General features: G+C 43.7%; 1 protein-coding gene across 1 annotated transcript in view; it reads right to left on the bottom strand.

Moving 5' to 3' along the window:
• Positions 1–10,469, bottom strand: part of LOC142936662 (uncharacterized) — an 81,090-nt gene extending 70,621 nt beyond the window's left edge. Inside the window, 1 exon segment of the mRNA XM_076080083.1 lies at positions 9,904–10,469. Coding sequence (XP_075936198.1) covers positions 9,904–10,469 — 566 coding nt within the window.
• Between the last annotated feature and the right edge of the window lie 2,176 nt (positions 10,470–12,645).

Below are 12,645 nucleotides of genomic sequence, written 5' to 3'. Positions count from 1 at the left end.
GTGTTTTAATTAGCTTGTGACTATTTGTATTTATTTACGAACACTAATTACTTGATCGGCAGGCTACTTTACTTGATACTTGTATACGTGGTTCAGGTAACAGTATTTCTACCTGATGGTAGATGGTTCAGTATTCGTCTCTCCTCTGACTGAAAGATATTAAAAGATGGGAAAGAAACAGAAGGTTGAAGGGCAGATTGCAAAAGAAATGAAGATAATGCATAGTAGCCGAGAACGGTGAGATGGCGATGAATAATAATGAGCCGGACAGACGGACGGACGGACAAAGAGATATACAGATAGATTTGAAAATGTTGAGTCAGTGGTGAGACAGAGGAGCAAGAGAAAGAGAGATGACCAGCTACAGTGCACAGGGAGCGATAACGCTTGCTACAGTGCGCGCTTCAGCAAACAACTACACGTAAGCAGTTGATTTTCTGTCAAGGCGACTCGGAGCCAGCATCAATCCACACTGGGACAAGACCATTACCGGGATCACTGGAGTGAAAATGGAGCCCATGTTGGACGGCCTGTTCCCAAACTCGATGTGGACTATACACACAAACGTACACGGTCACAGAGAGTCTCACAGTAACACACACACACATACAGTCTGTAGTTCTGAGGAGTTCGCAAAACATTGTTCGACTGAATGTAGACGGGGATATATTCACACACTTTAACAATGGAGCCTCCCACTAACCTCCTACAATGCCTTCAGATCGGAAAGTTAAAAAAGGACACAGATCCTTGTCAACAGCCCACAGCCCTGATCAAAAATAAACCTCACACTTCATTGATCTATAATTTGTCATCTTTTCAAACATAAAGTGGCATGTGGTGTTTAAACTACGTAACTTATGGTAGATATCTGGTTTGGCTAATTTGGGTGATTTGGCTTTGAAGAAAATATCACACGGAATAAGTAGGACGAGTGCAAGTAACTGAATTAAAAGGCAAACCAGAGAGCAGAGGAGAGGAGACGAGAGGAGGCAACTGGGCTTTTGCAATTTTGATGCGTTATGTAAGTGGCTGGGAAGAAAGGGAAGATGTGGGAAAGGTTATGGGGTAACTTTGGTATTTTTCCAGCTTTATGTATTTATTGGTTTATTTGGTTAGGGACAGTGCACATTAATACAACATTGCTGTAAATGCACCAGAGTTAGACAAGAGGCTATTTTTCATCTCTAATCCTAGCTGGACCCTATTTTCCCATGTTTCTGTGTCTAAGTAACTAATGGGGACAACCACTGCAGACAGCAGTCGCTAATGTAATCACGTAGGGCAACTGACAGGCTCCAATTGATATTATTAGTGTCACAGAGAAATAAAACATTTTTCTTACTTTTCACTTTCTCTTCTTAGTTTTTTTTGTCATGTGACTTGTTGCCGGATGACAATACTAAAAACTTGAATGAGAGTTGAAGCAAGCAGTGCTGGTGTTGTACGAGTTTGTTTTGTCGGAGTACAGAAAGCGTAGCTCAGTGTTATCGAGAAGATTTTCAATATTGCTGAATATTAAGCTGATTTTCGACAACGTGGATGTTCAGCGAGATTTCAGAAGGAGACTTCTCCACAGAAGGTAAGAAAAAGGTTTTATTTCTCTGTTTGGTCCGTTACATAATGCTGCGAAACGCTTACGATAACAGTCTGAGCCTGTCAGTGGCTAAAAGAAGCACATTTAATGGACGTACATTGATGATGAGGAGGCGTGCTACACAAGTAAACTTGGTTGACTGGAGGAGGGAGAAAAGAGGACGAAATGGACCATTTGCCCACGAATTGGACAGGAGACAGAAAACGTGTCGTGGAGTCACTGCAGCAACAGTTGAGCTGAGCAACTTCAGGGCTCTGCAGCAATCTGTCTCTCTGGGCTCTGCTGCACTGAGGTGTGGTGTGGAGTTACAATCGTAACACAGCTGACACAGCAGCATCTATCGGACATGCATGTGGAGACACATCTCTGTCTGTATGCACAGAAATACAGCACAGTATGCATACATCTGGGGGGGGGGAAGTATTGAGATTGAGAAGTCTTGCATTCATAATTTGACTTAAGAAGAAGTACAGATGTTATTAAAGCACCGGTCAGAGGTATAATTGGATTATTATTACTGGCTATGTTGTACCTGGTCAAGATTAAGGTAATTGTAACGAATTTACATACTGTTGGGTAATTTAATATACAGATATCCATCACATTCTATAAACTAATCATAAGTGTGCTAGCAAACATCTTTATCTGCAAAGTAGCAGTCAGATAAGTAAAGTCGTACAGTAGAGGTATAAAGTGGCATAAAATGGAAATAATTGTATTAGGAGATACTTAAATAAATGTACTTGCTTACAGTACTTAGAAATGCAATTAGTTACATTCCACCACTGCCCGACACAACATATTAATGTAATATTAAATACATCTGCAAAAAACTCATTAACAAGGTTTTCTTATTTCTCTTTCAATATCTGATCCTGAGTATTGCTAAAAAAATAAAAATAGTTATTAAAACAGCCAGTGACTGGATTAAATTGTGTCTGATTACCATCATTTATCATTTCTTTCTTGCATTAACTGTATATCTGACTATCTAAATGAGTCCACGAGCCATGAACGGGCACTGCACTACTGCACTTTATTGATCATAGGTGAACAAGATATGTAGGTCAAGACAACAACTCCAAACAAACTTATATATTTCAAAGCAGGGCACTTGCTGGAGTACCCCGAATAGCAACATAGTAGAGCAGAAACGCATTGTTTGGATTGAACAAGCTAGTTTGGTCGGATGTATAAAACACACTGAACTGTCATCCCCCAGTGCTGCGCTGCTTCTCTGAGCTGTTAACCTCGACTTCACTGGTTTAACCGGTTAAACCCTTTATTTCGAAGAAGAAGTCACAACGAGTAAAATGCATCAAAGAAAACGTCAGGCTGGTGCATGAAAGCCAGCAGTCGGCTAAGAGCTAAGATTGTGTTTTAGTGCTGAAAATAATGTAATCACTTTTGCAGTACAACTGCCAAAGATCACTCTGGCCTTCATTTTAAAGAGCAGATGTACTGGCCAAGGGAAGCATGAAGTGAAGTCAGTAATGAAATGTTTAGGTTGACTATATATTCACTATTCTTCCCTCAGCGTGCACAGATGCTAATAAAATGCAGAAACAATAATTCCTTGTTTATTCGAGTGCACTTTGGTCGGGTCAAAGTTTGTATTTTATACTGCTGAAGCCTGAAAGAGGTATTTTCGGGGTCCAGATCGAGCATGGAGGAGGAGGAGGAGGAGGAGGAGGAGGAGGAGGAGTACGTGTGCTTAACAAGCCTCACACTGCTTTAGCAAAAAGAAAAAACACACAAGCTCTTTTTCATGCAAGGCGAGTTTAGAAATCGCTCCAACAATAAAGGGGACACAAGCACCGAAGCCTGAAGACCCGTTTTACATCAACGACAACTTTCATTGTGAAGTCTTTTTTGAAGAATTGTTTGATCTGCTTCATGTCATTTTCCATTTGATATTTTAATTGATTTTTAAATTATTTTTTTTGCTTGCGGTACCTGAAAGCGTTTGGTCTAAATGAAAAAGCAACTAAACCCCACATCATCAATTTATACGACCCCACAGTCCTTGACGCGAAAAACTTAGTTTGGACTGCACACCTCACTTTAAAATGCTAGATGAATGGCTGGCCACTGCCCGCAACAGTTTCAGGAAAGCGGAGCCGTGTGCACACGTTTATCTCTTGGCTCTAAACACCTGTCAAAGCCGATGATGGAAAGCGCCACTGCGGCTGAACAATAAAGGAAATAGAAAGCGCTGTTGATGAAACACAATACAGTAGAGGAACAGAATGGCCGATGGAAATGGTTGTTCGGATCCCCAGTGGGTCATTCAATCGCCTGTGCCCTTGAACACATGGCTTGTCAGTGGAATAACTTAGGATAAGTGGTACAATGGTAATAAAGGGAGTTTGTGTGTGTGTGTGTGTGTGTGTGTGTGTGTGTGTGTGTGTGTGTGTGTGTGTGTGTGCATCAGATCTAGGTATCAAGTGGTCACTTCTTCCCCAAAACAAAAACACAAGAGGCAATTGAGCCGCGTGATGTGTCGCCATAATCGCTGTGACATTCTGGACGCGATCAGCCGTGTTAACACGGTGACTGAGGAAGGTAACGGACACAATGCTTGTTTTGAGTAATCCTTCCTTGTCAGCACTTGCCGGTGCATAACACATGAGCTTGCAGGATTAGCTATGTGAGTTCATAAGGGTTAATCTGATTAAGCACAGTGGTTTTCTGCTGTGTAGTAAATCATTTTGTTTACATTGGTGACAGACATGCATCCCCCATGGAGACAGTATGACCTATTCACAGCGGTGAAAAGTAAAAAGTACATTTACTCAAGTACTGGACTTGAGTACAAATTTGAGGTAGTTTTACATGACGCGAGTATTTTTATTTCATGCAACTTTAAACTTCTACCGATATCTCGGAGGCAAATATTGTACTTTTTACTTTTCAAATTACAAATTTTCACACCTTTCCTGTGTGATTTGCATTATTCAAAATGACAGAATCCTTAAACCGACATGGACATTTAAACATATTACTCCGATACTGAAATGACTTCACTGGCTTCTGGCACAACACAGAATCACTTTCACAATCCTGCTAATAGTCTATAAAGCTCTCGATGGTTCGGCTCCTCAGCACATTTCTGACTTGCTCTCCGATTAAAAGCTGATCAGGCCTTTTCAGGTCATCAGGCAGACGTCTTCGAGCTAAACCCAGAATTAGATTCAGGTGCCTTCAGGTACTCTGGTCCTGATCTCTGGGACAAGCTGCCTGTTGACACAGAGGGGTTTCCTGATTTCTTTAGAGAGACGTGGTTCTCACGGACAGAGAGTTGTGGAGTATTTTCACCGTTTGGTATTGATACTTTTCCTTAAGAGTAAGAAATGAGTTCTTCCACTGCCCAGATATATGGTGGTTGTATGTATTTATTAAAACTGTGCACAAGACAGCCTGTGCTTATTTGGTGCTTCTAACACCGGCATTAATTCCTGCCTGGCATTTAGATTATTTATGCGGTTGGCGGTTAAGTGTTGTTTTATTGTCTTTAAAGTGCTTAATGCACCAGAAGCAGTGTTTTCAGTTATGCTGTACAAGGGTATTTTTTGTAGTTAGATTTTATGAAGGTGTATATGCCAGATATGTATTGGCCAACACCTTAATTGCACTGGAACTGATTATTACAGCTACAGATTACATGTTGGTCTCATGACAGGACGTTGCTGCCCTGGGCTTTTTGGCACCTTGTCGACATGTTAGCCGAGCTGATTTCTACCGATTTGCCTCAATGATGTGAGGTGTCAGCTTTAAAGCATTTGTGGTGATATTAACCTGTTTATTTACTTGAAAGGTCCTCCTGTACGTCCTTCATCCCTTTTCCTCCCTCTGTATTCCCTCTTCACCTTCAATGAAGCTACAGTCCACAATATGATGAGCTGTCGTTATTTAAAAAAAAAAATAAAAGCTTGATCTGGCCTAATAATTCCCACGGCTGAATCGCGTTATCAAAGGATATGATTCATTTTTAATTTGGCTTTGCAGCAGTTTCCACACAACAGACGCAGCAGCAGACAGAGTGAGAGCAAAACAAAAACACAAACAGCCGCATGGGAGGAGAAGCAGTGTGGGGGGGGGGCAGTAGTCTTATAATGAGAGGTTTATGTGTGTGTGTGGTTGTGTGTGTGTGTGTGTGTGTGTGCGCGCATGTGTGTGTGCACATGTGTGCATGTGTGTTTGGTGCTATACATCATTGCACCGCTGCCTGTTGTGATTGCCTGACCCAGGGTTTCAGCGCATTACCACCTTAACAGCTTTGTGGCTGGATTTATGCGTTCAGTGCACACACAAGACACATACACAAACACACACACACACACACACACACACACACACACACACGCGTTTACACGCAGAGCCACTACACTTTCTCGCTCATACCTGGGTGGAAGTGTCTTGCTGTCAAACGTATGCAGGTTGAGAATGAATTTTAAAATGAGGCTGTTTTTTTTACGATTTATGATTTGACCTGCATGGGCTCATCCGGTCTGCACAGTGTCTCTGTTTCTCACAGGGAAACAGAAACACTATCCAAGATTATCAATTCACTTTTCATAATCGGGGTCTCAAACGGAATGCATTTTTTGGGATATTTACATTTTAGGTGACAACTAACAATCAGCGGTTTCTGTTTCTGTTCTTTCTGTTTTTTCCTCCAACATCGTCTCTTTTCCTTTTTGTCTCAGTACGCTCATGACATTTTCTTTTCTTCTTAATTTTAAACATTTTCAATTCTGTTAGCATATGTCTATTTGCTTCCACTTGTGTCGTTTCACCTACTTTGTGTGCAAAGCGCTGCCTCTTCAAAGTGTTTAGGCTGAACACACCCTTTCTGTCAGGGAGACTGTGCTGCAGTGACGTTTCTTTCTTAAAAGACAATCATGATGGGAATAACTAACGATTCATGAAATCACATTTCTCACTCAGTCTACCCACACCATAATCCCCCAAAATCTTTCCCAGACCTGTTTTTCCCCAGACCCACAGAACACGGATGGATTACCAAACTCCTATGAAAACTGATTATCTGCAAAGCAGTGAACAGGATGAAATCTTCCAACGACTGCTCAGAAAACTCGAAATAGGCTTTTAATAAGATTTAATAACCCAGACACCACAGCAGTTTAAACAAAACCAGCCAAGTTTCATCCTAAAAGAAGTCGAGAGTAGTCCGAAGGTGTTAAAACAAGCCCTCGGGAGTGAAAATGTCTTCTAAGCAAGTTTTGAAAGAATCGACAATCATTATCCATGCAGCCTGGCCACGACGCTAACCGGTCATCCACAGCTCTCAGTGGCAAATCAGCAGAATTACAACAGCTAAGCCCTTCACTCATCAGCACCTCCTTCTCTCTTTTGTAACTTTCTCCCTTCCTCATGCTCCAGTGGACTGTCCAGGATACCACATCACCACAGTGGTTAGCTCTGTCCTCATTGGCTTTGTTTCCCAAACATAGCCTTCTCCCATTTCTCTGTTCTGTCTTTCACTTTTCACATTTGCTTTATTCTGTCACTGACCCTTCATACCGTCCTCTCTTATGAGTTATGAGGCACTTCCATGGGACTATGCCATGGTGGTACAAAAAAAAGAAAAAAGGGGGCACCTTCGTAACGATTCAGCTTTTGTCACAGTACTTCTTTTGTATTTTGGGTATGAAATTTTGCAAGGCAGACAGAAGGCAGATAACTCTTAGTTGCAAAAATAAGTCAGATTGGGCGTCAATCAAACTCTTGCCGAAGCTGGGAGAAGAGCAAAAAAAAAAACATCATCTCCATCAATTAAAGCCTTTAGTGCCGTTCTTTGCTCTTCTTTTATATTAAGAAAAACCCTCCAGTTTGGAAATCTCTTGCAGCATCTACGCTTACCTCTTCTGGAGCTGAACCATTGTTGTTTAGAATGAACAGTGGCCTCTCTGTGTCTTCTCGCACACACCTAAACTTCACCTGTAGCTGCCAGTAGAGCCTCACAGGACGCTTATTGGTCCGAGCCACAGTGGTTTAAACACAGAGGCAAACTCCCCTTGCCCCTCTGCCAGTTTGCGAATATCCCATCTATGTGTGGGTGCCCAGTTGGCTGATATGCATGTTTTTTGTATAAGATTGTCTTATTTATTTTTTTACCTTTTAAAAAAAGGGGTTTTCTTCATACCCATCGTATTCAACTGTTAATTGTGATGTGTTTTATGACCCTGATGAAGGCTATACACAAAAAAATAAAGATGTTCTTTATCGTACAACAGTGTGTCACAAAAGAGGAGTGGGGTAGGTCATTTCGGATTTGCGAATACGGAAATAACATTAGTGATAAATGTGTTGCTTTAATTGCTGAAATAAAATTGTTCTCTGCATGATTGCTCCTTATCTAACAGCTTGATTTTAAGGACTGGTAATAATAATACATTTTAATCAGCTATCTTATTTATTTTCATTGTGGGGAAAAAACTGTTTCCATCCAGGAAGGTGAAAGTAAACGGTGAAGTGAGCAGAGCGTCCTGCTCCAGGACGCTTCAGCAGGACGCTTGCCAACATCTGTCCTGCTGATTTGAGGCGTTCACATGTCGCTTCTGAGAAAACTTCGAGAAAGATGCCGAGTATCTTTTGACAGTGTTTGACCTGCATGTGGGGAAGACAGCCAACCAGATTTCAGAAATATCTCCCCAAACTACCTCTTGTTTCTAGTACAGAGCGTCACACATAATTGTTTGATTCAGGGGAGAAAACGTGCCAAGAGCTGCCAGCCTTCATTGTGTCATGCGTGGCTCAGTGAAGTATAACACTAATGAGCACTGATGTCCACCGCTGTCCTCCTCTTCCTCCTCATCCTCCTCTTCCTCATCCTCCTCATCCTCCTCCTCCTCCTTTTCTCATCCTCCCCTGGAAGGTTGAGAGGAGGTCTGGTAATGACAGGGTTTTAAAGGAGACCCCATGGCCCGACTCTTAACACCCTATGGGCTGGTCGGTCACACCCAGCACACACTGTCTCCATCTCTACCTCTCCCCCTCTCTCACACACACACAAACAAACACACACACAACCCTGTTCTCTACACTAGAATTAGCCGTTGGCTGCACTCCAGTCAGATCCGCTCAATATTCCACCCTTCCAAAAAACCACCCTCTCCCATCTCATTGTTCACTGGAGGCCACACATTGCCACAGTCATAGTTGTGTCACAGCAATCAATCACCCATCAATGTGAAACCGCTACACTGATACAGAGAAAACACCACACAACTGCACGGTAATTTCCCCCAAACTGCTCCCCTGCTATCCCCCGACATCAGTCCACAGGAATCTCCATCCATCCACTGTCTGACCTCCCTCTCTCTTACTCTCTCTCTCCCTCTCTCTCTCTCTCTCTCTCTCTCTCTCTCTCTCTCTCTCTCTCTCTCCCTCTCCCTCTCTCTCATGGTTACATACAGACATCACACCCATTATCACTCTGTGATTCAGTCACTTGATTCATTACCCAGCTGGTGACCTTCTCACACATATGCAGAAACGGGTAGACAGACGCACACACGTCCATTCAGACATGCAGGAATTTACGCATGTACATGTACAAGCATAAACACACCAATATACAGACAAGATTTCATAATTTTTGCTCTGTGTCCAACGTACAATCAGTAATGCCCAATAGTGCCACCATGTACAATCATTTGACCATTCTGTGATGCTTACAATTAGTAGTTGTCTTCAGTCTGCACTGTCTCATTGGAGAAACTGCGTTAGCTTGGTGCAGAGGCTGCAGGTGTGGGGAGGACGTTAGCATGTACTAAAAGAGAAGTGTGCCAGTAAATGCCTCCAACGGGTAGGCTGTAGCCATAGAAGAACTCAAAACAGTGAGTCACATTAACATTGTCTATGGTACAAATGAATGGGACCTTTACTCCCCCATGGCCACTTCGCAACTCTTCGTTTTATCCTCTCATCCCAACAACGTTGATTCTAGAAAATGTAAAACACGTAAATACACATGTATTGTATGGAATTAATATAAACATTTAGACATTTACTAAAATAGAAAGCTTCTTACACATATTTTTAAATGAGCCGATTGACTCTTTTTTTCCATCCAGCAAGCCAGCAACCAATTCAAGATAATCTTATGAAACTAAATGCATCAATATCATAATGACTGTTGGCAACATCAACATCATTATCATTGTCATCATCATCATCTATTCCCCTGCTAATCATTACCACATCTATCATCTACACATTAATCATCTCTCCCTTCTGTGCCCAACATCATCCATACGTCCACCTTTCTCAGTTCATACCTGGAGTTGGTCATGTCCGTCTGTCCTCCCTGACTCTTCTCCAGGCCGAGCTTGGTGAAAATCCCGACCAACACCATGATGGCCACCACTCCACAGATAATGTACACGATCATGTGGGTCCGATCCTTGTCCGGTTCCTCTTGGACCTCCGTGACGGGTTTCTCCGGCTTCCCGGTGTTTGCCCACACGGGTGTGTCATAGTTGGAACAGGAAGTCTGGTCCAAACTGTGGATTTTGAACTGGCAGCAGAAGCGGTAGAAGCAGGAGCCACAGCAGAACAGGTAGATACCTGCGTTACAGTTGAAAGGCGGGTCCCACTGGCCCATGACATCATAGTAACCCCAGCAACGGTTACCGTTAGAGGGAGCCGTTTTGTCCTCCGCTTCTGGTGTAGGGGTTGCCAGCGCGGCCTCCGGTATCATGGAGGGCTCCGTCGTCTGGTTGTCGGTAGAGACCTGGGCCGAAGCCTGACCTGACGGCCAAGAGTTCAGTCCACCCAGAGAGGTCAACCCCAGCAGGATGGCCAGGGAGAAGCTAATCAAGAGTGGATGCACGGGGGTGGCCATCTTAGACTTACTCCAGTATCTCATGGTGGCTCAATGCCGATGTGTACGTTTTAAAGCTTCTGGGTTTTAAAAAAACAACAAAGAAATGGAGAGTTATATATCCTTCTTATCCAGATCTTCAAAGTATAGTCACTGAATGAAAATGTGAGCTTTTCAGGTATGAGAAATCATTGAGAGCAATTTCCATAAATAGAGAAGTTTTAGCCCATATGCATGCCTGGGAGAAGGGGGGGGGGGGGGAGCATTCACATAGCGCTGTGGGAGTTATTAACGCACAGAGTTACTGAGGGCTGAATTGTCTTCAAGGGGCAGAGGAACAAGAGAGTGAAAGAAATCAATCTCACATCTCAACAGGAGTGGATGAGTTCCTTGTGAGCAGGCACTCACATGCACAGACACACCACCCTGGCTGTTTACAGTATGTGTGTGTAGGTGTGTGTGTTTAGCAAAGCAGATAAATATTCCAAAATTCAGGAAAAGTCACCTTTCACAAAGCCATACGTCACCAGCAGACAGCAGAGCGGGGGTTGTAGACAAATCCAAATCCGGTGGCTTGGAGGCAATCTAGTTTAGGAGGGCTTGTTACCTACGAATGAACTTGCCTCTGGCATTTCCTGCACTAAGCTCCCCTGCTGAGTGGCTGAATAATCCGTGAAAAGTGAGAACTCTTGGTTCCTGACGGCGCTTGCAGAAAAAGAAGGCAGGTTCCTCTCAGACTTGCAGATAGTCACGGGCTCCTCACATGAAAGGCTTTTTTACTCTGGAGACGGACTCATATTCCTGAGTGGATAACAACTCTAATGCTCAACGTTGGAGTCAAATCAGTTCTGATGTCCTGGAAATACTCTGACCAGAGTGCAGGGTTCTCTTCGGGAATTGTCGGTCCCTCTCAGAGCTTAACTTGCATCTATCATCCCCTTACTCTCAATGTCACTGTTCAAAGGGAGCTTTTTTATCTTTGTGGTGGGCATCTTTTTCGCCGCCACCTTGCTCCACTGTGGTGAATGTTACTCCCTCCGTGAGATGTGAAGATTCAGCCTTTATGAGCGATATTAAATATTGAGCTTTTATTTTTGTAAAAGGTTGCGCAGGATATTTCCTTCCTATTTCCAGCCAAAGACCCAACAGGTAACAGCAGCTGAGCAGTGTTCTTCAAAACATTGCTCCAGGCTCTCGTCAAGCTGAAATCCTTTGATGATTACGGTCCAAAAGCTCTTGCACCTGAGGCGTGTTTTCTCTCACGCACACACACATACACACGCGCTCTCACACACACACACACACACACACACACACAAACACACACACACACACACACACGCACAATCACAAAACGGCTGAAATCCCCCTGGTGACAGTGCTCTGTCAGTGTCAGTCTGTAGCTTTTAAGCGACACAGAAGGAGTCCAATGGGCTTTTTGTCCTCGCCGTGTGTGGGGCTCCTGTTGCTGCTGCACACTCCACCGGAACCCCTCCTTTGCTCGGATCCCAGGGTCTCTCACAGACCCGGGACACCAGCTGGGTGCGCTATCTGTCAGCCTGCTCAGTCCTGCCCTACAAGTGCTAAGACTAAAGGGGAGAGGTGGGAGGGGAGGGGGTGGGGTGGGGTGGGGGGGGGGGGGGGGGGGGGGCTGATGTTGTGACACTGAATCTCTGATCTTAATGTCTTAGTGTTGCTGCATTCACAACTCAAGAGAAGCTGTAAAAAGAGATGCTGGGATGACTTGACCAGAGTGTCCCACGTAATGGATCGTGGATTTGATGGGATTTTTCTCTCCTTTCTTGATTTGCTCTTGGCTCAGTTTTAGATTATCTCTCTTTGTTTACTCTCTGATCATAATCTCCCTTTAAACTCCCTTTGATATTTTTTGCCTCTTTCTCTCCCCCACAACTTACCTCCCCCCTTTTCCTCTCAGCTCGAGCCGGGCTGTGCGGGGCTTTTGTCGTTGCTGAGGAAATACCAGCGTGGGGTCAGAGAGCCCGTGGACTGCCCTCTGCACTTTCAGTGTCGCACTTGTGAAAGCCCCATCGGAATAATACTCTCCCGGCCCATTCGGACGACAGAGACAAGTGGAGATGCGACAGCCAAAAACAGCCGTGTGGCAATGAGGGCAAATCAAAAAATATCCTGTTTTCAAAAGAAGCCCCCTTGGAAATATAGGACTGCCTGGAGCAGA

This window comes from Anarhichas minor, unplaced genomic scaffold (assembly GCF_050575085.1).
Source record: "Anarhichas minor isolate MPS153535 unplaced genomic scaffold, ASM5057508v1 ptg000007l, whole genome shotgun sequence".
Lineage (NCBI taxonomy): Eukaryota > Metazoa > Chordata > Actinopteri > Perciformes > Anarhichadidae > Anarhichas > Anarhichas minor.
The sequence above is the reverse complement of the archived record's forward strand: the minus strand, read 5'-3'. Positions and strand labels throughout refer to the sequence as shown.